This window comes from Chiloscyllium plagiosum, unplaced genomic scaffold (genome assembly GCF_037043375.1).
Source record: "Chiloscyllium plagiosum isolate Xiang-an unplaced genomic scaffold, Cpla_swu_hap1 HiC_scaffold_21, whole genome shotgun sequence".
NCBI classification, from domain to species: Eukaryota; Metazoa; Chordata; class Chondrichthyes; order Orectolobiformes; family Hemiscylliidae; genus Chiloscyllium; species Chiloscyllium plagiosum.
This window is the reverse complement of record NW_028270159.1, coordinates 51,312,318-51,339,671: the sequence shown is the minus strand read 5'-3', so window position 1 is coordinate 51,339,671 and position 27,354 is coordinate 51,312,318. Positions and strand designations below refer to the sequence as shown.

General features: G+C 53.3%; 1 protein-coding gene across 1 annotated transcript in view; it reads right to left on the bottom strand.

Moving 5' to 3' along the window:
• Positions 1–27,354, bottom strand: part of LOC122564642 (uncharacterized) — a 609,322-nt gene that overhangs the window by 21,977 nt on the left and 559,991 nt on the right. Inside the window, exons 18-19 of the mRNA XM_087998559.1 lie at positions 10,508–10,786; positions 5,938–6,023 (exon numbers count right to left, since the gene is read on the bottom strand). Of these exons, the coding sequence (XP_087854685.1) occupies positions 5,938–6,023; positions 10,508–10,786 (365 nt within the window). The remainder of the gene's footprint in view (positions 1–5,937; positions 6,024–10,507; positions 10,787–27,354) is intronic.

The following is a 27,354-nucleotide window of genomic DNA, read 5'->3' as shown; positions in this document are numbered from 1 at the left end:
ACCATACAACCCAGATGGCCTCCTTCTTCAAAGACCGCAATTTCCCCCCAGACGTGATCGACGATGCTCTCCAACGCATCTCCTCCACTTCCCGCTCCTCTGCCCTTGAGCCCCGCCCCTCCAATCGCCACCAGGACAGAACCCCACTTACCACCCCACCAATCTCCATATACATTGTATCATCCGTCATCATTTCCGCCACCTCCAAACGGACCCCACCACCAGGGATATATTTCCCTCCCCTCCCCTGTCAGCGTTCCGAAAAGACCATACCCTCCGTAACTCCCTCGTCAGGTCCACACCCCCCACCAACCCAACCTCCACTCCCGCCACCTTCCCCTGCAACTGCAAGAAATGCAAAACGTGCGCCCACACCTCCCCCCTCACCTCCCTCCAAGGCCCCAAAGGAAACTTCCATATCCGCCACAAATTCACCTGCACCTCCACACACATCATTTACTGCATCCGCTGCACCCGATGTGGACTCCTCTACATTGGGGAGACAGGCCGCCTACTTGAGGAACGTTTCAGAGAACACCTCTGGGACACCCGGACCAACCAACCCAACCACCCCGTGGCTCAACACTTCAACTCCCCCTCCCACTCCACCAAGGACATGCAGCTCCTTGGACTCCTCCATCGCCAGACCATAGCAACACGATGGCTGGAGGAAGAGCGCCTCATCTTCCGCCTCGGAACCCTCTAACCACAAGGAATGAACTCAGATTTCTCCAGTTTCATTTCCCCTCCCCCCACCTTGTCTCAGTCAAATCCCTCGAACTCCGCACCGCCTACCTAACCTGCAATCTTCTTCCTGACCTCTCCGCCCCCACCCCCACTCCGGCCTATCACCCTCACCTTGACCTCCCTCCACCTATCGCATTTCCAACGCCCCTCCCCCAAGTCCCTCCTCCCTACCTTTTATCTTAGCCTGCTGGACACACTTTCCTCATTCCTGAAGAAGGGCTCATGCCCGAAACGTCGATTCTCCTGTTCCTTGGATGCTGCCTGACCTGCTGCGCTTTTCCAGCAACACATTTTCAGCTCTGATCTCCAGCGTCTGCAGCCCCCATTTCTCCCCGTTATAGGAAAAGGGGCAGGGAAGGGGCCGTGAGGAATATCAGATCAACCATGATCATATTGAATGGCAGAACGGACTTGAAGGCCCAAATGGCTGACTCCTGTTCCTATTTCTTATGGTCTTTGGTTTAATGGAGAGAATACTGAAAGAAGGATGTTATAAAATCAGACCAATCACCAAATTTATGTTACGATCCAGCTAGTGGACCAATAAGTTTGATTTTCAAAGTAGACAAAGTGTAAGATGCAGAGGACTTAATAAGAGAATAGAACTGTGAGATTTTATGATTTGAACAAACAACAATAATCTTCATTATATAATTTTAGAGCAGTAACAAAATTTACAACACTTATCTAACTTATTATGAACATCTGGAATTCACATTTGCGAAATAGATGGCTCAAACACCAAACACGATCGAGGCTGATCCCACAGATTTCTCAGTAACTCGTCTCCCCACCCCAGACATTAATGACATGGTGGGTCATCGACTGTAATTAAACTTCACAAGGGATCACAATTCTTCACTTTTGCCACCCTCCATCATTGACCACCTCACAACTGTTCTGATTGACCACCCTCCTTTCTTTGGTCTAAGCTCCACTGCATTCCAAAACTGCATCCCATAATCACTCACAAGCATAAGTCCAGCGCCTCACCTACAGATAGCTTCACCGAGTCTGTCCGGCCTTAGGTTGCTTCCCCCACCTCCAATCTTTCTGATTTGCATCAAGCAAATACTTTTGTGAGCTTCTCAAACCCCGCTCTCAGCACCTCAGAACTTCTTCTGAATCCTGATTCTAAAATGGAGCCACCTACTTATTCCTCAAACCACTTCCTGAGTTCTAACAGTACACAGCCAGCCTACTGCTACTGACTCTTCAGTGAGTCCCCTACAATGAACCTGTGCAGTTTCACTGTTTTCCCAGCAGTACTAATTGCAGCACTCCGAACACAGAGTCTGCTTCTACCTTTAGACTCAAAGAGTCATAGAGATGCACAGCACGGAAACAGACCCTTCGGTCTAATCTGTCCATGCCGACCAGATATCCCAACCTAATCTAGTCCCACCTGCCAGCACCCGGCCCATATCACTCCAAACTCTTCCTATTCATATACCCATCTAGATGCTTTTAAATGTTGTAATTGTACCAGCCTCCACCACATCCTCTGGCAGCTCATTCCATATACGTATCAGCCTCTGTGTGAAAAAGTTGCCCCTCGGGTCTCTTTTATATCTTTCCCTTCTCACCCTAAGCCTATGCCCTCTAGTTCTGGACTCTCCCCCCACAGAGAAAAGACTTTGTCTATTTACCCTATCCATGCCCCTCATGATTTTGTAAACCTTTATAAGGTCACCCCTCAGCCTCTGATGCTCCAGGGAAAACAGCCCCAGCCTGTTCAGCCTCTCCCTGTAGCTCAAATCCTCCAACCCTGGCAACATCCTTGTAAATCTTTTCTGAACCCTTTCAAGTTTCACAACATCTTTCCGATAGGAAGGAGACCAGAATTGCACGCAATATTCCAACAGTGGCCTAACCAACGACCTGTACAGCTGCAACATGACCTCCCAACTCCTGTACTCAATAATCTGACCAATAAAGGACAGCATACCAAACGCCTTCTTCACTATCCTATCTACCTGCGACTCCACTTTCAAGGAGCTATGAACTTGCACTTCAAGGTCTCTCTGTGTCCTCTATGTTGTTCTTTGTTGTTCTCTATGTCTTTTCCAAATAACTGTCCTTTGAACTCCTCTGCAGTGCCTCCCAAACTGTGCATAGGTTCATAAAACCATAAACCGAGGAGCAAAAACAGGCCATTCAGTCCATTGAGTCTGCCATTCCATGAGATCATTGCCAAAACAACCCCCAATCACTCCCTTTCCGACATGACCACCCTTGGCCTCCTCCATTGCCAAAACAAACCACAGCTCCTATTGGAGGAACAACACCTCATCTTCCGCCTGGGCAGCCTACAGCCTGGAGGACTCAATACTGAGTTCTCCAATTTCAAATAACCTCCCTCTCCATCCCCTGACTCCCTTCCCAGCCCCTCCCTCTCCCTTCCACTGCTCCCTGCCATCAACTGGATTCATTCCGCCCATTGACCAACCAGGTCATACCTTCTACCTGTCTTCACCTATCCCCACTTCACCACCCTGCCCCCGCCAGCCCCTTTATCTGCAGCTCCTCCCCCCCCAACCATCCTGAAGAAAGGTTACACCCGGAACATCGACTTCTCTAGCTCCTGGCTTGCATGTTCTTCCAGCCTCCTGCCTGTCTACATTGGAATCCAGCATCTGCAGTTTTTTTTGTCTTATCCCATGAGACCATGGCTGATCTGATAATACTCAACTTCACTTCCCTGCCTTTTCCCTATAACCCTTGATGCCTTTATTGAGTAAAGATCTGCCCAGCTCAACATATCTTCAATGACCTTACCTTGACAGCCCTTAGCGGTAAAACATTTCACAAATTCACTATCCTCTGAGAGGAAATAATCCCCCGCATCAATATCTTAGAGTGCACCCCTCATAAGACCCTCATTACCCAGTATTAGCCTTCTCTGGGGGACTGTCTCCAATGCCAGAACTTATGTATCGGCTGTAACCTGTCTTCAAGTCCTGAAAAAGGGTTTACACCCAAAACATTGACATCTCCACCGCCTGATGCTGCCTGGCTTGCTGCGTTCTTCCAGCCTCCTGCCTGTCTACCTTGGATTGAAGTATCTGCAGATTTTTTTTGTCATTAACATAACTGGCCTGTAGCTACCTGTCTTTCTGTCTCCTTCCCTTTTTAAATAAAGATGTTAGATTGGCAGCTTTCCAATCTGAGACTGTTCCAGCATCTAAGCGTTTCTGGGAGATTAGTGCCAGAGCATCCATTAGCTCTGTAGCTATTCCCTATAATATCTCAGGACACATCCCATCACGCCCAGAGCACTTATCAGTCTTCACCACCATTCGTTTCACTATCTCTTTTTCTTCCCCTCCTTTTGCATGTTGATTATTTATTAATTTTGGAATGCTTTTAGTGTCTTCTATTGCAAAAACTGATGGAAAGTATTCATTCAACTCCTCTGCCATTTCCTGGTTGGCCAGTATTAGTTCTCCAGACTCTTTCTCTGAGGGTCCTATGCTCACTCTGGCTTCCCTTTTCCTTTGTATCTATCCAAAAACATCTTGCTGTTTATCTTGGTATTACTTTCAAGCTTTTTGACTGACTAACTTATTGGAAATCTTTCAATAAGCCACTTATCAATTGCTCGGTAGAACTAGCAATTCTTGGAAATGTCTGATCCATAAATGTTATGATTGCTTCTTCAGTTCAAAAAAGTGATATACCCATCATCACTAACATTCATGACTAATCCCTGTGGGCGCAGAGTAAATCCACCAGCTTCTTCCTCTGGAGAGACAGTAACCCATCACCAATCATAGAATTCCTATGTAGAAAAGGAAACCAAGGGCTCCCCTTGTCCTTACCTACCATCCCAACCAGTATCCACATCCAGAAGATCATCAACCGCCATTTCCAACACCTCCAGCGAGATGCCACCACCAGACACATATTCCCTTCCTGAATCCTGATGAAGGGCTCCTGCCCAAAATGTTGATTTTCCTGCTCCTTGGATGCTGCCTGACCTGCTGTGCTTTTCCAGCCCCACCTTCTGCAGGGCACCATTCACTTCAGGTCACGTTGGTTTACTCTTCCTTCACTCCCAACATCAACACCACCACCATTCCCCCCTATCCCACCCCTCTTCCCAACAGCCCCACGGCACTTTCCTCTGCAGCTACTGAAGGTGTAACACCTGGTCATTTACCTTCTCCCTCCTCAGAATCCAAGTTCTCAAACATAACTTCCAGGTAAACCAGCACTTTACTTTTCCTCTCCCCACAATCTAGTCTACTGCAGTCACTGCTCACAATGTGGTCTCTACACTGGGGAAACAATGTGCAAACCAGGTAACCACTTCATATTACATCCATATTCTCCCCATAAAAAAAGACCTTGAGCTTCCATTTGCCTGCCACTTTAACACTCCATTCTGATTCCTGGCCAACATCTGTCTCAGGCTTGCTGCAGTGTTCCAGTGTAAGCTGGAAGAGCAACATTTTTGGCTTGGGGACCCTGCAGCCCTCTGGACTTAATATGGAATTCAATAATTTTAGGGCCTGAACTCTCCCATGTCTTAGCCCCCAACCCCACACACCAGGTCTTGTTATCACATAGTCTGCCATTACACACTAACTGTTGTTAGCCACTAAGAGTCTCCATTAACAGCTATTCACCCTCTTGGCTAGATTGTTATCCACTCCATTGTTCATCCAACTATTCTTCTGTCTCTTTGGGCTGTATCCCCACCTATTGTTTACTCCTTATCCCCTTCCCCCACCCTATCTTCAACATATAAACCAACATTTTCCTTGTTATTATCAGTTCTGAGGAATGGTCACAGTACCCGAAACATTAGCTCTAATTTCTCATTACAGATACTGCCAGACCTGCTGAGCTTTTCAAGAACTTGTTTTTGCATAGAATTCCTACATTTGGCTCATCAAGTCCACAACGCCCCTCTGAAGAGCATCCCACCCAGATACATGCACCCACCTCCCCCTCTCTATTCCTGTAAAACTGTATTTCCATGGCCAATCCACCTATCCTGCACATCCCTGGATACTGTGGGCAATTTAGGATGGCCAATCCACCCTAACCTGAATTCATGCTGTTTTTCCTGTGCTCACAGAGTTAAGTCCCAGAAAGCAATCATTTCTGTAGTACAAGTAGAGTGGATGACAGTAGCTGCAGATCCTGTGCCTTTGGAACTTTTGGGGGTGAAATGATACCTACCAAATTGATCAGCTGTTCCAGTCGTTCACAGGTCAGTGGCAGAATCCAGATCAAGGCATTCACACACTGAGAGCAGGCACTGAGATCTGAAACCAGCACAAACATATACTCATACATTACCTCATTTAATTCAGTGTTTCAGAACACCATGCCTGCATGAGCACAGTGGCTACACAGGCAGTGCCCTGGTTTGACATCTTACCTGGCTGATGGCACCTCCAACAATGCAGCACTCCCTTGGGAATGCATATATCAATCAGCCTGGGTCACCTGTCCATGTCTGAGGCCAGAGGCTTTAAATTTACAACAGATGGACAAATGGCAGCTCGGGTGATGAGCACTCAGCCACAGAACCTCTCTGCTGAAAATTAATCATCATTAATTAAAATTAAAAACCTTTCTTTAGTTTCTGGTCCCATTATCACCCCTTTTCTGAGGCATTGAAGGTAAGATCGCATTTGATATGTTGGAGGTTTTTACAGAGAGGTTGATTAGAGTGCAAGACAGACATGTTCCTGTGAAAATGAGGGGAAGAAATGGCAAGATTAGGGAACCATGGATGACAGGTGAAATTGTGAGACTAGTTAAGAGGAAAAATCAAGGATACATAAGGTCTAGATGACTGAATACAAAAAAAGCTTTGGAAGAATATTGGGCATGTAGGACCAATCTGAAAAGAGGAATTAAGAGGGCTAAAAGGGGTCAAGAGATATCTTTAGCAAACAGAGTTAAGGAAAATCCCAAAGCCTTTTATTCATTTATAAGGAGCAAGAGGGTAACTAGAGAAAGGGTTGACCCACTCAAGGACAAAGGAGGAAAGTTATGTGTGGAGTCAGAGAAAATGAGTGAGACTCTTAACTAGTACTTTGTGTTGGTATTCATCGAGGAGAGGGGCATGATGGATGTTGAGGTTAGGGATAGATATTTGATTACTCTAGGTCAAGTTGGCATAAGGAGGGGGGAAGTGTTTGGTACTATAAAAGGCATTAAGGCGGACAAGTCCCCAGGTCCTCAGGTTACTGAGGGAAACAAGAGAGGAAATAGCTTGGGCTTTAACGGATATCTTTGTAGCATCCTTGAACATGGACTGGAAAAATGCTAATGTTGTCCCCTTGTTTAAGAAGGCAGCAGGGAAGGTTGCAATGCAGGTCAATAGAGTGGTCAAAAAGGCATACGCATGCTTTCCTTTATTGGATGGGGTATTGAGTCCAAGAGTTGGCAAGTCATGTTACAGTTGTATAAGACTTCGGTTGGGTCACATTTGGAATACTGCATAAAATTCTGGACGCCACATTACCAGAAGAATGTGGATGCTTTGGAGAGGGTGCAGAGGAGGTGCACGAGAATGTTGCCTGGTATGGAGGATGCTAGCTATGAAGAGAGTTTGAGTAGATTAGGATTATTTTCGTTAGAAAGACAGAGGTTGAGGGGGGACCTGATTGAAATCGACATAATCATGAGAGATATGGACAGGGTGGATAGCAAGAAGCTTTTTCCCAAAGTGGGGGACTCAATTATTAGGAGTCATGAGTTGAAAGTGAGAGGGGAAAGGTTTAGGGGAGATATGTGTGAAAAGTTCTTTATGCAGAGGGTGGTAGGTGCCTGGAACGCATTGCCAGCGGAGGTAGTACAGGTGTGCACTATAGCGTCATTTAAGATGTATCTGGACAGATACATGAATGAGCAGGGAGCAGAGGGATACAGATCCTTAGAAAATAGGCGACATGTTTCGATAGAGGATCTGGATTGGTACAGGCTTGGAGGGCCAAAGGGCCTGTTCCTGTGCTGTAATTTTCTTTGTTCTTTATTATCATCTCTTTTGTCATTAAAATCTCTTCTACCTTTCACCCCTATCATGGGCATTCCCATTAATTCTTTCACACTCCTCTGCTCCCTGTATTTTGCCTGGCTCTGTCTTTGGCTACAGTCTGTTCATCTCTAACATCTCCCAAAACTGAGAAAGGTCTTCAGCCTGAAACTTTATTTTATCCAGACTTTTAATGTGTTGAGAATTGGACCCAGTGGTAATATCACTGGGCTGATAACTGGGAGATTGCTGAGGCTCCACTGGCACAAGCTCAAATCCAAAAGTGACAAAGTAAATGAAAACGACAAATAAAATCTGGAATTGAAAGCTGGGTGTCAGTAATGAACCCGTTTAATCCATTAATGACTTTCAGGGAAGGAAATCTGCTGCCCTGATAAGTCTACCCTAAGTCTACCCCGCTTGTAACTCTAGATCCAGAGAAATGTAGTTGACTCTGAAATGCTCTCTGAAGTGGGCGTCAAGAAGCCAATGAGTTCAAGGGCCAATCAATATCACAGAAACTCTACAGTGCGGAAACAGGCCTTTGGACCCAACAATTCCACACCAACCCTCCGAAGAGTAACCCATCCAGAACTAATCCCCTATTACTCTACATTTATTCCTGACTAATGCCCTTAACATACACATCCTTGAACACTATGGGCAATTTAGCATGGCCAATCCACCCTAACCTGCACATTTTTGGACTGTGGGAGGAAACCGGAGCACCCGGAGGAAACCCACGCAGACACGGGGAGAATGTGCAAACTCCACACAGACAGTCGCCCGAGGTTGGAGTCGAACCCAGGTTCCTGGCACTGAGGCAGCAGTGTTAGCCACTGAGCCACTGTGCCAACCGCTAAAAGTGGTCTTGCCAGAGACATGCATGTCCCATCAAGAAACAAAGGGGAAAAAAACTGCTAAGTACTTTGCAAGTCTTGTCAGAGCCCTTTATAATCACGTTTGTTCTTTTGAGCACAGAAACTTTAATATTTTAATTTATAACACAAATGCTTTAATATATGATTAGATTAGATTAGATTCCCTACAGTGTGGAAACAGGCCCGTCGGCCTGACCAATCTACACCGACCCTCCGAAGAGTAACCCACCCAGACCCATTTCCCTCTGACTAATGCACCTGACACTACGGGCAATTTAGCATGGCCAATCCACCTGACCTACACATCTTTGGACTGTGGGGGGAAACCGATGCACCCAGAGGAAACCCACGCAGACACGGGGAGAACGTGCAAACTCCACACAGACAGTCACCTGAGGCTGGAATCGAACCTGGGACCCTGGTACTGTGAGACAGCAGTGCTAACCATTGAGCCACCGTGCCGCCCCATATGTTACATGCTTTTAAATTTTCTTCTTGAATTGACCACTGTACCTTCATGGAGCTACCAAAAGATGGCTGGAGTAAGAGATTGTCTTGTGGGGAGTATTTGATTGTTGCTGGAAAAGGCACAGCAGGTCAGGCAGCAACTGAGGAGCAGGAGAGTTGACATTTCAGGCAGGACCCTTCATCAGGACTGGGGAGGGGCAAGGGAGCTGAGAAATAAATACGGTGATGGGGGGTGGGGCTGGGGAAAAGGTAGGTAGGATAGTGAGAGGTGATTGCAGGTAGGAGGTGATTTTGATAGGTTGGTGAGAAGGGCGGAGTGGATAGGTGGTAAGATAGATGGACAGGCAGGTCAGGTCAAGAGAGTGGTGCCGAGTTGGAGGATTGGATCTAGGTTGGGGTGGGGGGGTTTTGGAAACTGGTGAGTTCAATGTTGAGACCGTGTGATCGTAAGCTCCCGAGGCGGAAGATGAGGTGTTCCTCTTCCAGTTTGCGGGTGGCCTTGTTCAGGCCCAGAATAGACACGGCATCGGGGGAGTGGGCGGGGGAGTTGAAATGGATGGCCACCAGAATGTGGGGTTGGTTGGTGCGTACAGACCAGAGATGTTCCCTGAACCAGTTCCCAAGTCTGTACTCAGTCTCTCCGATGCATAGGAGACCACCTTGAGAGCAATGGATGTAGTAAATGAGGTTCAAAGATATGCAAGTTAATCTGTGCTGGAGGAATATTGTGACCAGTATTGAATGGACCAGGCCTATGTAAGCCAGAACATAGAAGAAGAGGTGATCTCATAGGAATGTTCAAAGGGTATAGCTGGGTAGATACTGGGTGGGGTGTAATGGAGAATTGACTGAGGGATTTGTATCATAGAATCCCTACAGTGTGGAAGCAGGCCACTTGGTCCACCAGGTTCACACCAACCCTCTGAACAGCATCCCACATGGCCTGTCCTACCCTACCCCGGTAACCCTGCATTTCCCATGGTTCATCCATCTAACCTGCACACCCCTGACAAACATGACCAATGCACCTAATCTGTACATCTTTGGACAGTGGGAGGAATCTGTAGAACCCAGAGTTTTCCACACAGACATGGGGAGAATGCAAAATTCCATATAGGCAGAAGCCCAAGGGTGAAATTAACCCCATGTCCCTTGTGTTGTGAGGTAGCAGTGTAACTTGCAAAGCACCATGTTGCCATTAAGGGGGTTGCAAGGATATTTTTGGGTCGTGGGTTATAGAATGAAGCTCCTGGGAAATGAAAGAGGGCAGAGTGAGGGTATTGGAGCGTGCTGGAATGTACAGTGTTGGTATTGGGACATCTTCAAGGTTATTTTGGGGTGACAGATGAGCTATAGGTAAAACAGACACAAACCAATCGGACTGAGGGCTTAGTATAAAATATCTGATACTGACCAATCAGAGCGGCGATGGCTTGTTGTGCTATACCAAGCAGCCTATCAGGATTCCAGTGAGGGAAGATTACAGCCACAGGGTGAGCATGGGATATGGGGAGTGTAGACAGACTCGAAACATCGCCCATTCCTGCTTGTTCACATGTCATTAAGAAGGTTCTGTCTCCCATTTTGGATGGTTCTGGTGCCAGAGACTGAAAGCGAAATCCCAATAAATTTAGCATGGACGATACTCCCGGGATACCAATGATATTCGCAGTCAACTTCACTGTGACATTGTCTGTGGCAAAATGGAAAGATGATCAGAATGAGAAGATGCCAGTTGATTCAATCAGTGTTGTACAGTCATTACTACTCACACACTGCCACTCACACAGTTACTCACAGCCAGACACACACAGTCACTCACACAGACACACACACAGACACTCACACACAGATACTCACACAGTGCCACTCACAGACACTCACACACAGACACTCACACACAGATACTCACACACAGATACTCACACACTGTCACTCACACAGACACACACACACACACAGACACTCACACACAGACACTCACACACAGACACTCACACACTGCCACTCACACACTGCCACTCCCACAGAGACACTCACACACTGCCACTCACACAGACACTCACACACAGACACTCTACCCACTGCCACTCACACACTGTCACTCACACACAGACACTCTCCCCAATGCCACTTACTCACAGACACTCTCCCCACTGCCACTCACACACAGACACTCTCCCCACTGCCACTTACACACAGACACTCTCCCCACTGCCACTTATACACAGACACTCTCCCCAGTGCCACTCACACACAGACACACTCGCTACTGCCACTCACACACAGACACTCTCCCCACTGCCACTCACACACAGACACTCTCCCCACTGCCACTCACACACAGACACTCTCCCCACTGCCACTCACACACAGACACTCTCCCCACTGCCACTCACACAGACACTCTCCCCAGTGCCACTCACACACAGACACTCTCCCCACTGCCACTTACACACAGACACTCTCCCCACTGCCACTCACACAGACACTCTCCCCACTGCCACTCACACACAGACACTCTCCCCACTGCCACTTACACACAGACACTCTCCCCACTGCCACTCACACAGACACTCTCCCCACTGCCACACACACAGACACTCTCCCCACTGCCACTCACACACAGACACTCTCCCCACTGCCACTCACACAGACACTCTCCCCACTGCCACACACACAGACACTCTCCCCACTGCCACTCACACACAGACACTCTCCCCACTGCCACTCACACAGACACTCTCCCCACTGCCACTCACACACAGACACTCTCCCCACTGCCACTCACACACAGACACTCTCCCCACTGCCACTCACACAGACACTCTCCCCACTGCCACTCACACACAGACACTCTCCCCACTGCCACTCACACACAGACACTCTCCCCACTGCCACTCACACACAGACACTCTCCCCACTGCCACTTGCACAGACACTCTCCCAACTGCCACTTACACACACTTTCCCCACTGCCACTCACACACAGACACTCTCCCCACTGCCACTTGCACAGACACTCTCCCAACTGCCACTTACACACACTTTCCCCACTGCCACTCACACACAGACACTTTCCCCACTGCCACTTGCACAGACACTCTCCCCACTGCCACTCACACACAGACACTCTCCCCACTGCCACTTGCACAGACACTCTCCCCACTGCCACTTACACACACTTTCCCCACTGCCACTCACACAGACACTCTCCCCACTGCCACTTATACACAGACACTCTCCCCAGTGCCACTCACACACAGACACTCTCCCCACTGCCACTCACACACAGACACTCTCCCCACTGCCACTTGCACAGACACTCTCCCCACTGCCACTTACACACACTTTCCCCACTGCCACTCACACACAGACACACTCCCCAGTGCCACACACATACTGTCACTCACACACAGACACTCTCCCCACTGCCACTCACACACAGACACTCTCCCCACTGCCACTCACACACAGACACTCTCCCCACTGCCACTTGCACAGACACTCTCCCCACTGCCACTTACACACACTTTCCCCACTGCCACTCACACACAGACACACTCCCCAGTGCCACACACATACTGTCACTCACACACAGACACTCTGCCCACTGACACCCGCACACAGACACACTCCCCAGTGCCACACACATACTGTCACTCACACACAGACACTCACACACTGCCACTCGCACACAGACACTCTACCCACTGCCACTCACACACAGACACACTCCCCAGTGCCACACACATACTGTCACTCACACACAGACACTCTGCCCACTGACACCCGCACACAGACACACTCCACAGTGCCACACACATACTGTCACTCACACACAGACACTCACACACTGCCACTCGCACACAGACACTCTACCCACTACCACTCACACACAGACACACTCCCCAGTGCCACACACATACTGTCACTCACACACAGACACTCTCCCCAGTGCCACTCGCACACAAACACTCTGCCCACTGACACCCGCACACAGACACACTCCCCAGTGCCACACACATACTGTCACTCACACACAGACACTCTCCCCACTGCCACTCACACACAGACACTCTGCCCACTGACACCCGCACACAGACACACTCCCCAGTGCCACACACATACTGTCACTCACACACAGACACTCACACACAGACACTCTCCCCACTGCCACTCACACACAGACACTGTCCCCACTGACACTCACACACAGACACTCTCCCCACTGCCACTCACACAGACACTCTCCCCACTGCCACTCACACACAGACACTCTCCCCACTGCCACTCACACAGACACTCTACCCACTGCCACTGACACACAGACACTCTCCCCACTGCCACTCACGCACAGACACTCTCCCCACTGCCACTTACACAGACAATCTCTCCACTGCCACTTACACACAGACACTCTCCCCACTGCCACTCACACACAGACACTTTCCCCACTGCCACTCACACACAGACACACTCCCCAGTGCCACACACATACTGTCACTCACACACAGACACTCCCCCCAGTGCCACTCGCACACAAACACTCTGCCCACTGACACCCGCACACAGACACACTCCCCAGTGCCACACACATACTGTCACTCACACACAGACACTCTCCCCACTGCCACTCACACACAGACACTCTCCCCACTGCCACTGACACACAGACACTCTCCCCACTGCCACTCGCACACAGACACTCTCCCCACTGCCACTTACACACAGACACTCTCCCCACTGCCACTCACACACAGACACTCTCCCCACTGCCACTTACACACAGACACTCTCCCCACTGCCACTCACACACAGACACTCTCCCCACTGCCACTTACACACAGACACTCTCCCCACTGCCACTCACACAGACACTCTACCCACTGCCACTTACACACAGACACTCTCCCCACTGCCACTCACACACAGACACTCTCCCCACTGCCACTTACACACAGACACTCTCCCCACTGCCACTCACACACAGACACTCTCCCCACTGCCACTTACACACAGACACTCTCCCCACTGCCACTCACACACAGACACTCTCCCCACTGCCACTCGCACACAGACACTCTCCCCACTGCCACTGACACACAGACACTCTCCCCACTGCCACTCGCACACAGACACTCTCCCCACTGCCACTCACACACAGACAGTCTCCCCACTGCCACTTACACACACTTTCCCCACTGCCACTCACACACAGACACTCTCCCCACTGCCACTCACACACAGACACACTCCCCACTGCCACTCACACACAGACACTCTCCCCACTGCCACTCACACACAGACACTCTCCCCACTGCCACTGACACACAGACACTCTCCCCAGTGCCACTGACACACAGACACTCTCCCCACTGCCACTCGCACACAGACACTCTCCCCACTGCCACTGACACACAGACACTTTCCCCACTGCCACTCACACACACACACTCTCCCCACTGCCACTTACACACAGTCAGTCTCCCCACTACCACTTACACACAGTCAGTCTCCCCACTGCCACTCGCACACAGACACTCTCCCCACTGCCACTCACACACAGACACTCTCCCCACTGCCACTCACACACAGACACTCTCCCCACTGCCACTGACACACAGACACTCTCCCCACTGCCACTCGCACACAGACACTCTCCCCACTGCCACTCGCACACAGACACTCTCCCCACTGCCACTCACACACAGACACTCTCCCCAGTGCCACTCGCACACAGACACTCTCCCCACTGCCACTCACACACAGACACTCTCCCCACTGCCACTCGCACACAGACACTCTCCCCAGTGCCACTCGCACACAGACACTCTCCCCACTGCCACTCACACACAGACACTCTCCCCAGTGCCACTTACACACAGACACTCTCCCCACTGCCACTCACACACAGACACTCTCCCCACTGCCACTGACACACAGACACTCTCCCCACTGCCACTCGCACACAGACACTCTCCCCACTGCCACTCGCACACAGACACTCTCCCCACTGCCACTCACACACAGACACTCTCCCCACTGCCACTCACACACAGACACTCTCCCCACTGCCACTCACACACAGACACTCTCCCCACTGCCACTCGCACACAGACACTCTCCCCAGTGCCACTCGCACACAGACACTCTCCCCACTGCCACTCACACACAGACACTCTCCCCACTGCCACTCGCACACAGACACTCTCCCCAGTGCCACTCGCACACAGACACTCTCCCCACTGCCACTCACACACAGACACTCTCCCCAGTGCCACTCACACACAGACACTCTCCCCACTGCCACTCACACACAGACACTCTCCCCAGTGCCACTTACACACAGACACTCTCCCCACTGCCACTCACACACAGACACTCTCCCCACTGCCACTTACACAGACACTCTCCCCACTGCCACTCACACACAGACACTCTCCCTACTGCCACTCGCACACAGACACTCTCCCCACTGCCACTCACACACAGACACTCTCCCCACTGCCACTTACACACAGACACTCTCCCCACTGCCACTGACACACAGACACTCTCCCCAGTGCCACTTACACACAGACACTCTCCCCAGTGCCACTGACACACAGACACTCTCCCCACTGCCACTGACACACAGACACTCTCCCCACTGCCACTCACACACACACACTCTCCCCACTGCCACTTACACACAGTCAGTCTCCCCACTGCCACTCGCACACAGACACTCTCCCCACTGCCACTCACACACAGACACTCTCCCCACTGCCACTCACACAGACACTCTCCCCACTGCCACTCGCACACAGACACTCTCCCCACTGCCACTCACACACAGACACTCTCCCCACTGCCACTCACACAGACACTCTCCCCACTGCCACTGACACACAGACACTCTCCCCACTGCCACTCACACAGACACTCTCCCCACTGCCACTCACACACAGACACTCTCCCCACTGCCACTCACACACAGACACTCTCCCCACTGCCACTGACACACAGACACTCTCCCCACTGCCACTCACACAGACACTCTCCCCACTGCCACTCACACACAGACACTCTCCCCACTGCCACTCACACAGACACTCTCCCCACTGCCACTCACACACAGACACTCTCCCCACTGCCACTTACACACAGACACTCTCCCCACTGCCACTCACACACAGACACTCTCCCCACTGCCACTCACACACAGACACTCTCCCCACTGCCACTCACACAGACACTCTCCCCACTGCCACTCACGCACAGACACTCTCCCCACTGCCACTTACACACAGACACCCTCCCCAGTGCCACTCACACACAGACACCCTCCCCAGTGCCACTCGCACACAGACACTCTCCCCACTGCCATTTACACACAGACACACTCCCCACTGCCACTTACACACAGACACCCTCCCCAGTGCCACTCGCACACAGACACTCTCCCCACTGCCATTTACACACAGACACACTCCCAACTGCCACTTACACACAGACACTCTCCCCAGTGCCACTCACACACAGACACACTCGCCACTGCCACTCACACACAGACACTCTCCCCACTGCCACTTGCACACACTTTCCCCACTGCCACTCACACACAGACACTCTCCCCACTGCCACTTGCACAGACACTCTCCCCACTGCCACTCACACACAGACACTCTCCCCACTGCCACTCACACACAGACACTCTCCCCACTGCCACTCACACACAGACACTCTCCCCACTGCCACTCACACAGACACTCTCCCCAGTGCCACTCACACACAGACACTCTCCCCACTGCCACTCACACACAGACACTCTCCCCACTGCCACTCGCACACAGACACTCTCCCCACTGCCACTCGCACACAGACACTCTCCCCACTGCCACTCACACACAGACACTCTCCCCACTGCCACTCACACAGACACTCTCCCCACTGCCACTTGCACAGACACTCTCCCCACTGCCACTCACACACAGACACTCTCCCCACTGCCACTCACACACAGACACTCTCCCCACTGCCACTCACACACAGACACTCTCCCCACTGCCACTCGCACACAGACACTCTCCCCACTGCCACTGACACACAGACACTCTCCCCAGTGCCACTGACACACAGACACTCTCCCCACTGCCACTCGCACACAGACACTCTCCCCACTGCCACTGACACACAGACACTCTCCCCAGTGCCACTGACACACAGACACTCTCCCCACTGCCACTCGCACACAGACACTCTCCCCACTGCCACTGACACACAGACACTCTCCCCAGTGCCACTGACACACAGACACTCTCCCCACTGCCACTCACACAGACACTCTCCCCACTGCCACTGACACACAGACACTCTCCCCAGTGCCACTGACACACAGACACTCTCCCCACTGACACACACACAGACACTCTCCCCACTGCCACTCACACACAGACACTCTCCACACTGCCACTCACACAGACACTCTCCCCACTGCCACTCACACAGTCAGTCTCCCCACTGCCACTCACACACAGACACTCTCCCCACTGCCACTCACACACAGACACTCTCCCCACTGCCACTCACACACACACACTCTCCCCACTGCCACTCACACACAGACACTCTCCCCAGTGCCACTGACACACAGACACTCTCCCCACTGCCACTCACACACAGACACTCTCCCCACTGCCACTCACACACACACACTCTCCCCACTGCCACTCACACAGACACTCTCCCCACTGCCACTCACACACAGACACTCTCCCCACTGCCACTTACACACAGACACTCTCCCCACTGCAACTCACACACAGACACTCTACCCACTGCCACTCACACACACACACTCTCCCCACTGCCACTCACACACAGACACTCTCCCCACTGCCACTCACACACACACTCTCTCCACTGCCACTCACACAGACACTTTCCCCACTGCCACTCACACACAGACACTCTCCCCACTGCCACTTACACACAGACACTCTCCCCACTGCCACTCGCACACAGACACTCTCCCCACTGCCACTCACACACACACACTCTCCCCACTGCCACTCACACACAGACACTTTCCCCACTGCCACTCACACACAGACACTCTCCCCACTGCCACTTACACACAGACACTCTCCCCACTGCCACTCACACACAGACACTCTCCCCACTGCCACTTGCACAGACACTCTCCCCACTGCCACTTACACACACTTTCCCCACTGCCACTCACACACAGACACACTCCCCAGTGCCACACACATACTGTCACTCACACACAGACACTCTCCCCAGTGCCACTCGCACACAAACACTCTGCCCACTGACACCCGCACACAGACACACTCCCCAGTGCCACACACATACTGTCACTCACACACAGACACTCTCCCCAGTGCCACTCGCACACAAACACTCTGCCCACTGACACCCGCACACAGACACACTCCCCAGTGCCACACACATACTGTCACTCACACACAGACACTCACACACTGCCACTCACACACAGACACTCTCCCCACTGCCACTCACACAGACACTCTCCCCACTGCCACTCACACACAGACACTCTCCCCACTGCCACTCACACAGACACTCTCCCCACTGCCACTGACACACACACACTCTCCCCACTGCCACTGACACACAGTCAGTCTTCCCACTGCCACTCACACACAGACACTCTCCCCACTGCCACTCACACAGACACTCTCCCCACTGCCACTTACACACAGACACTCTCCCCACTGCCACTCACACACAGACACTCTCCCCACTGCCACTCACACACAGACACTCTCCCCACTGCCACTTACACACAGTCAGTCTCCCCACTGCCACTGACACACAGACACTCTCCCCAGTGCCACTCACACACAGACACTCTCCCCAGTGCCACTCACACACAGACACTCTCCCCACTGCCTCTTACACACAAACACTCTCCCCACTGCCACTCACACACAGACACTCTCCCCACTGCCACTCACACACAGACACTCTCCCCACTGCCACTTACACACAGACACTCTCCCCACTGCCACTCACACACAGACACTCTCCCCACTGCCACTCACACACAGACACTCTCCCCACTGCCACTTACACACAGACACTCTCCCCACTGCCACTCACACACAGACACTCTCCTCACTGCCACTCACACAGACACTCTCCCCACTGCCACTCACACAGACACTCTCCCCAGTGCCACTCACACACAGACACTCTCCCCACTGCCACTCACACAGACACTCTCCCCAGTGCCACTCACACACAGACACTCTCCCCACTGACACTCACACACAGACACTCTCCCCACTGCCACTCACACAGACACTCTCCCCAGTGCCACTCACACACAGACACTCTCCCCACTGCCATTTACACACAGACACTCTCCCCACTGCCACTGACACACAGACACTCTCCCCACTGCCACTCACACACAGACACTCTCCCCACTGCCACTCACACACAGACACTCTCCCCACTGCCACTCACACACAGACACTCTCCCCACTGCCACTGACACACAGACACTCTCCCCACTGCCACTCACACAGACACTCTCCCCAGTGCCACTCACACACAGACACTCTCCCCACTGCCACTGACACAGACACTCTCCCCACTGCCACTCACACAGACACTCTCCCCACTGCCACTCACACAGACACTCTCCCCACTGCCACTGACACACAGACACTCTCCCCACTGCCACTTACACACAGTCAGTCTCCCCACTGCCACTCGCACACAGACACTCTCCCCACTGCCACTTACACACAGACACTCTCCCCACTGCCACTCACACACACACACTCTCCCCACTGCCACTTACACACAGACACTCTCCCCACTGCCACTCACACACACACACTCTCCCCACTGCCACTTACACACAGACACTCTCCCCACTGCCACTCACACACAGACACTCTCCCCACTGCCACTTACACACAGACACTCTCCCCACTGCCACTCACACAGACACTCTCCCCACTGCCACTGACACACACACACTCTCCCCACTGCCACTGACACACAGTCAGTCTCCCCACTGCCACTTACACACAGTCAGTCTCCCCACTGCCACTCACACACAGACACTCTCCCCACTGCCACTTACACACAGACACTCTCCCCACTGCCACTCACACACAGACACTCTCCCCACTGCCACTCACACAGACACTCTCCCCACTGCCACTCACACACAGACACTCTCCCCACTGCCACTTACACACAGACACTCTCCCCACTGCCACTCACACAGACACTCTCCCCACTGCCACTCACGCACAGACACTCTCCCCACTGCCATTTACACACAGACACCCTCCCCAGTGCCACTCACACACAGACACCCTCCCCAGTGCCACTCGCACACAGACACTCTCCCCACTGCCATTTACACACAGACACACTCCCCACTGCCACTTACACACAGACACCCTCCCCAGTGCCACTCGCACACAGACACTCTCCCCACTGCCATTTACACACAGACACACTCCCAACTGCCACTTACACACAGACACCCTCCCCAGTGCCACTCGCACACAGACACTCTCCCCACTGCCATTTACACACAGACACACTCCCAACTGCCACTTACACACAGACACCCTCCCCAGTGCCACTCACACACAGACACTCTCCCCAGTGCCACTCACACACAGACACTCTCCCCACTGCCACTTATACACAGACACTCTCCCCAGTGCCACTCACACACAGACACACTCGCCACTGCCACTCACACACAGACACTCTCCCCACTGCCACTTGCACACACTTTCCCCACTGCCACTCACACACAGACACTCTCCCCACTGCCACTTGCACAGACACTCTCCCCACTGCCACTCACACACAGACACTCTCCCCACTGCCACTCACACACAGACACTCTCCCCACTGCCACTCACACACAGACACTCTCCCCACTGCCACTCACACAGACACTCTCCCCAGTGCCACTCACACACAGACACTCTCCCCACTGCCACTCACACACAGACACTCTCCCCACTGCCACTCGCACACAGACACTCTCCCCACTGCCACTCGCACACAGACACTCTCCCCACTGCCACTCACACACAGACACTCTCCCCACTGCCACTCACACAGACACTCTCCCCACTGCCACTTGCACAGACACTCTCCCCACTGCCACTCACACACAGACACTCTCCCCACTGCCACTCACACACAGACACTCTCCCCACTGCCACTCACACACAGACACTCTCCCCACTGCCACTCGCACACAGACACTCTCCCCACTGCCACTGACACACAGACACTCTCCCCAGTGCCACTGACACACAGACACTCTCCCCACTGCCACTCGCACACAGACACTCTCCCCACTGCCACTGACACACAGACACTCTCCCCAGTGCCACTGACACACAGACACTCTCCCCACTGCCACTCGCACACAGACACTCTCCCCACTGCCACTGACACACAGACACTCTCCCCAGTGCCACTGACACACAGACACTCTCCCCACTGCCACTCACACAGACACTCTCCCCACTGCCACTGACACACAGACACTCTCCCCAGTGCCACTGACACACAGACACTCTCCCCACTGACACACACACAGACACTCTCCCCACTGCCACTCACACACAGACACTCTCCACACTGCCACTCACACAGACACTCTCCCCACTGCCACTCACACAGTCAGTCTCCCCACTGCCACTCACACACAGACACTCTCCCCACTGCCACTCACACACAGACACTCTCCCCACTGCCACTCACACACACACACTCTCCCCACTGCCACTCACACACAGACACTCTCCCCAGTGCCACTGACACACAGACACTCTCCCCACTGCCACTCACACACAGACACTCTCCCCACTGCCACTCACACACACACACTCTCCCCACTGCCACTCACACAGACACTCTCCCCACTGCCACTCACACACAGACACTCTCCCCACTGCCACTTACACACAGACACTCTCCCCACTGCCACTCACACACAGACACTCTCCCCACTGCCACTCACACACACACACTCTCCCCACTGCCACTCACACACAGACACTCTCCCCACTGCCACTCACACACACACACTCTCTCCACTGCCACTCACACAGACACTTTCCCCACTGCCACTCACACACAGACACTCTCCCCACTGCCACTTACACACAGACACTCTCCCCACTGCCACTCGCACACAGACACTCTCCCCACTGCCACTCACACACACACACTCTCCCCACTGCCACTCACACACAGACACTTTCCCCACTGCCACTCACACACAGACACTCTCCCCACTGCCACTTACACACAGACACTCTCCCCACTGCCACTCACACACAGACACTCTCCCCACTGCCACTTGCACAGACACTCTCCCCACTGCCACTTACACACACTTTCCCCACTGCCACTCACACACAGACACACTCCCCAGTGCCACACACATACTGTCACTCACACACAGACACTCTCCCCAGTGCCACTCGCACACAAACACTCTGCCCACTGACACCCGCACACAGACACACTCCCCAGTGCCACACACATACTGTCACTCACACACAGACACTCTCCCCAGTGCCACTCGCACACAAACACTCTGCCCACTGACACCCGCACACAGACACACTCCCCAGTGCCACACACATACTGTCACTCACACACAGACACTCACACACTGCCACTCACACACAGACACTCTCCCCACTGCCACTCACACAGACACTCACCCCACTGCCACTCACACACAGACACTCTCCCCACTGCCACTCACACAGACACTCTCCCCACTGCCACTGACACACACACACTCTCCCCACTGCCACTGACACACAGTCAGTCTTCCCACTGCCACTTACACACAGTCAGTCTCCCCACTGCCACTCACACACAGACACTCTCCCCACTGCCACTCACACAGACACTCTCCCCACTGCCACTTACACACAGACACTCTCCCCACTGCCACTCACACACAGACACTCTCCCCACTGCCACTCACACACAGACACTCTCCCCACTGCCACTTACACACAGTCAGTCTCCCCACTGCCACTGACACACAGACACTCTCCCCAGTGCCACTCACACACAGTCACTCTCCCCACTGCCTCTTACACACAAACACTCTCCCCACTGCCACTCACACACAGACACTCTCCCCACTGCCACTCACACACAGACACTCTCCCCACTGCCACTTACACACAGACACTCTCCCCACTGCCACTCACACAGACACTCTCCCCACTGCCACTCACACAGACACTCTCCCCAGTGCCACTCACACACAGACACTCTCCCCACTGCCACTCACACAGACACTCTCCCCAGTGCCACTCACACACAGACACTCTCCCCACTGACACTCACACACAGACACTCTCCCCACTGCCACTCACACAGACACTCTCCCCAGTGCCACTCACACACAGACACTCTCCCCACTGCCATTTACACACAGACACTCTCCCCACTGCCACTGACACACAGACACTCTCCCCACTGCCACTCACACACAGACACTCTCCCCACTGCCACTCACACAGACACTCTCCCCAGTGCCACTCACACACAGACACTCTCCCCACTGCCACTGACACACAGACACTCTCCCCACTGCCACTCACACAGACACTCTCCCCAGTGCCACTCACACACAGACACTCTCCCCACTGCCACTGACACAGACACTCTCCCCACTGCCACTCACACAGACACTCTCCCCACTGCCACTCACACAGACACTCTCCCCACTGCCACTGACACACAGACACTCTCCCCACTGCCACTTACACACAGTCAGTCTCCCCACTGCCACTCGCACACAGACACTCTCCCCACTGCCACTGACACACAGACACTCTCCCCACTGCCACTCACACACACACACTCTCCCCACTGCCACTTACACACAGACACTCTCCCCACTGCCACTCACACACACACACTCTCCCCACTGCCACTTACACACAGACACTCTCCCCACTGCCACTCACACACAGACACTCTCCCCACTGCCACTTACACACAGACACTCTCCCCACTGCCACTCACACAGACACTCTCCCCACTGCCACTGACACACACACACTCTCCCCACTGCCACTGACACACAGTCAGTCTCCCCACTGCCACTTACACACAGTCAGTCTCCCCACTGCCACTCACACACAGACACTCTCCCCACTGCCACTTACACACAGACACTCTCCCCACTGCCACTCACACACAGACACTCTCCCCACTGCCACTCACACACAGACACTCTCCCCACTGCCACTTACACACAGACACTCTCCCCACTGCCACTCACACACAGACACTCTCCCCACTGCCACTCACGCACAGACACTCTCCCCAGTGCCACTTACACACAGACACTCTCCCCACTGCCACTTACACACAGTCAGTCTCCCCACTGCCACTGACACACAGACACTCTCCCCAGTGCCACTCACACACAGACACTCTCCCCACTGCCTCTTACACACACTCTCCCCACTGCCACTCACACACAGACACTCTCCCCACTGCCACTTACACACAGACACTCTCCCCACTGCCACTTACACAGACACTCTCCCCACTGCCACTCACACACAGACACTCTCCCCACTGCCACTGACACCTTGACACTCTCCCCACTGCCACTTACACACAGACACTCTCCTCACTGCCACTCACACAGACACTCTCCCCACTGCCACTCACACAGACACTCTCCCCAGTGCCACTCACACACAGACACTCTCCCCACTGGCACTCACACAGACACTCTCCCCAGTGCCACTCACACACAGACACTCTCCCCACTGCCACTGACACACAGACACTCTCCCCACTGCCACTCACACACAGACACTCTCCCCACTGCCACTCACACAGACACTCTCCCCACTGCCACTCACACACAGACACTCTCCCCACTGCCACTGACACACAGACACTCTCCCCACTGCCACTCACACAGACACTCTCCCCACTGCCACTCACACACTCTCCCCACTGCCACTGACACACAGACACTCTCCCCACTGCCACTTACACACAGTCAGTCTCCCCACTGCCACTCACACACAGACACTCTCCCCACTGCCACTCACACACAGACACTCTCCCCACTGCCACTCACACAGACACTCTCCCCACTGCCACTCACACACAGACACTCTCCCCACTGCCACTCACACAGACACTCTCCCCACTGCCACTCACACACAGACACTCTCCCCAATGCCACTTACACAGACACTCTCCCCACTGCCACTGACACACAGACACTCTCCCCACTGCCACTCACACAGACACTCTCCCCAGTGCCACTCACACACAGACACTCTCCCCACTGCCACTCACACACAGACACTCTCCCCACTGCCACTCACACAGACACTCTCCCCACTGCCACTCACACACACACACTCTCCCCACTGCCACTTACACACAGTCAGTCTCCCCACTGCCACTCACACACACACACTCTCCCCACTGCCACTTACACACAGACACTCTCCCCACTGCCACTCACACACACACACTCTCCCCACTGCCACTTACACACAGACACTCTCCCCACTGCCACTCACACACACACAGTGTCCCCACTGCCACTTACACACAGACACTCTCCCCACTGCCACTCACACACAGACACTCTCCCCACTGCCACTTCCACACAGACACTCTCCCCACTGCCACTCACACAGACACTCTCCCCACTGCCACTCACACACACACACTCTCCCCACTGCCACTTACACACAGTCAGTCTCCCCACTGCCACTCGCACACAGACACTCTCCCCATTGCCACTCACACACAGACACTCTCCCCACTGCCACTCACACAGACACTCTCCCCAGTGCCACTCACACACAGACACTCTCCCCACTGCCACTCGCACACAGACACTCTCCCCACTGCCACTCACACACAGACACTCTCCCCACTGCCACTCACACACAGACACTCTCCCCACTGCCACTCACACAGACACTCTCCCCACTGCCACTCACACACAGACACTCTCCCCAGTGCCACTCACACACAGACACTCTCCCCACTGCCACTCACACACAGACACTCTCCCCACTGCCACTTACACACAGATACTCTCCCCACTGCCACTCACACACAGACACTCTCCCCACTGACACTCACACACAGACACTCTCCCCACTGCCACTCACACACAGACACTCTCCCCACTGCCACTCACACACAGACACTCTCCCCACTGCCACTCACACACAGACACTCTCCCCACTGCCACTTACACACAGACACTCTCCCCACTGCCACTCGCACACAGACACTCTACCCACTGCCACTCACGCACAGACACTCTCCCCAGTGCCACACACATACTGTCACTCACACACAGACACTCTGCCCACTGACACCCGCACACAGACACACTCCACAGTGCCACACACATACTGTCACTCACACACAGACACTCACACACTGCCACTCGCACACAGACACTCTACCCACTACCACTCACACACAGACACACTCCCCAGTGCCACACACATACTGTCACTCACACACAGACACTCTCCCCAGTGCCACTCGCACACAAACACTCTGCCCACTGACACCCGCACACAGACACACTCCCCAGTGCCACACACATACTGTCACTCACACACAGACACTCTCCCCACTGCCACTCACACACAGACACTCTGCCCACTGACACCCGCACACAGACACACTCCCCAGTGCCACACACATACTGTCACTCACACACAGACACTCACACACAGACACTCTCCCCACTGCCACTCACACACAGACACTGTCCCCACTGACACTCACACACAGACACTCTCCCCACTGCCACTCACACAGACACTCTCCCCACTGCCACTCACACACAGACACTCTCCCCACTGCCACTCACACAGACACTCTACCCACTGCCACTGACACACAGACACTCTCCCCACTGCCACTCACGCACAGACACTCTCCCCACTGCCACTTACACAGACACTCTCCCCACTGCCACTTACACACAGACACTCTCCCCACTGCCACTCACACACAGACACTTTCCCCACTGCCACTCACACACAGACACACTCCCCAGTGCCACACACATACTGTCACTCACACACAGACACTCCCCCCAGTGCCACTCGCACACAAACACTCTGCCCACTGACACCCGCACACAGACACACTCCCCAGTGCCACACACATACTGTCACTCACACACAG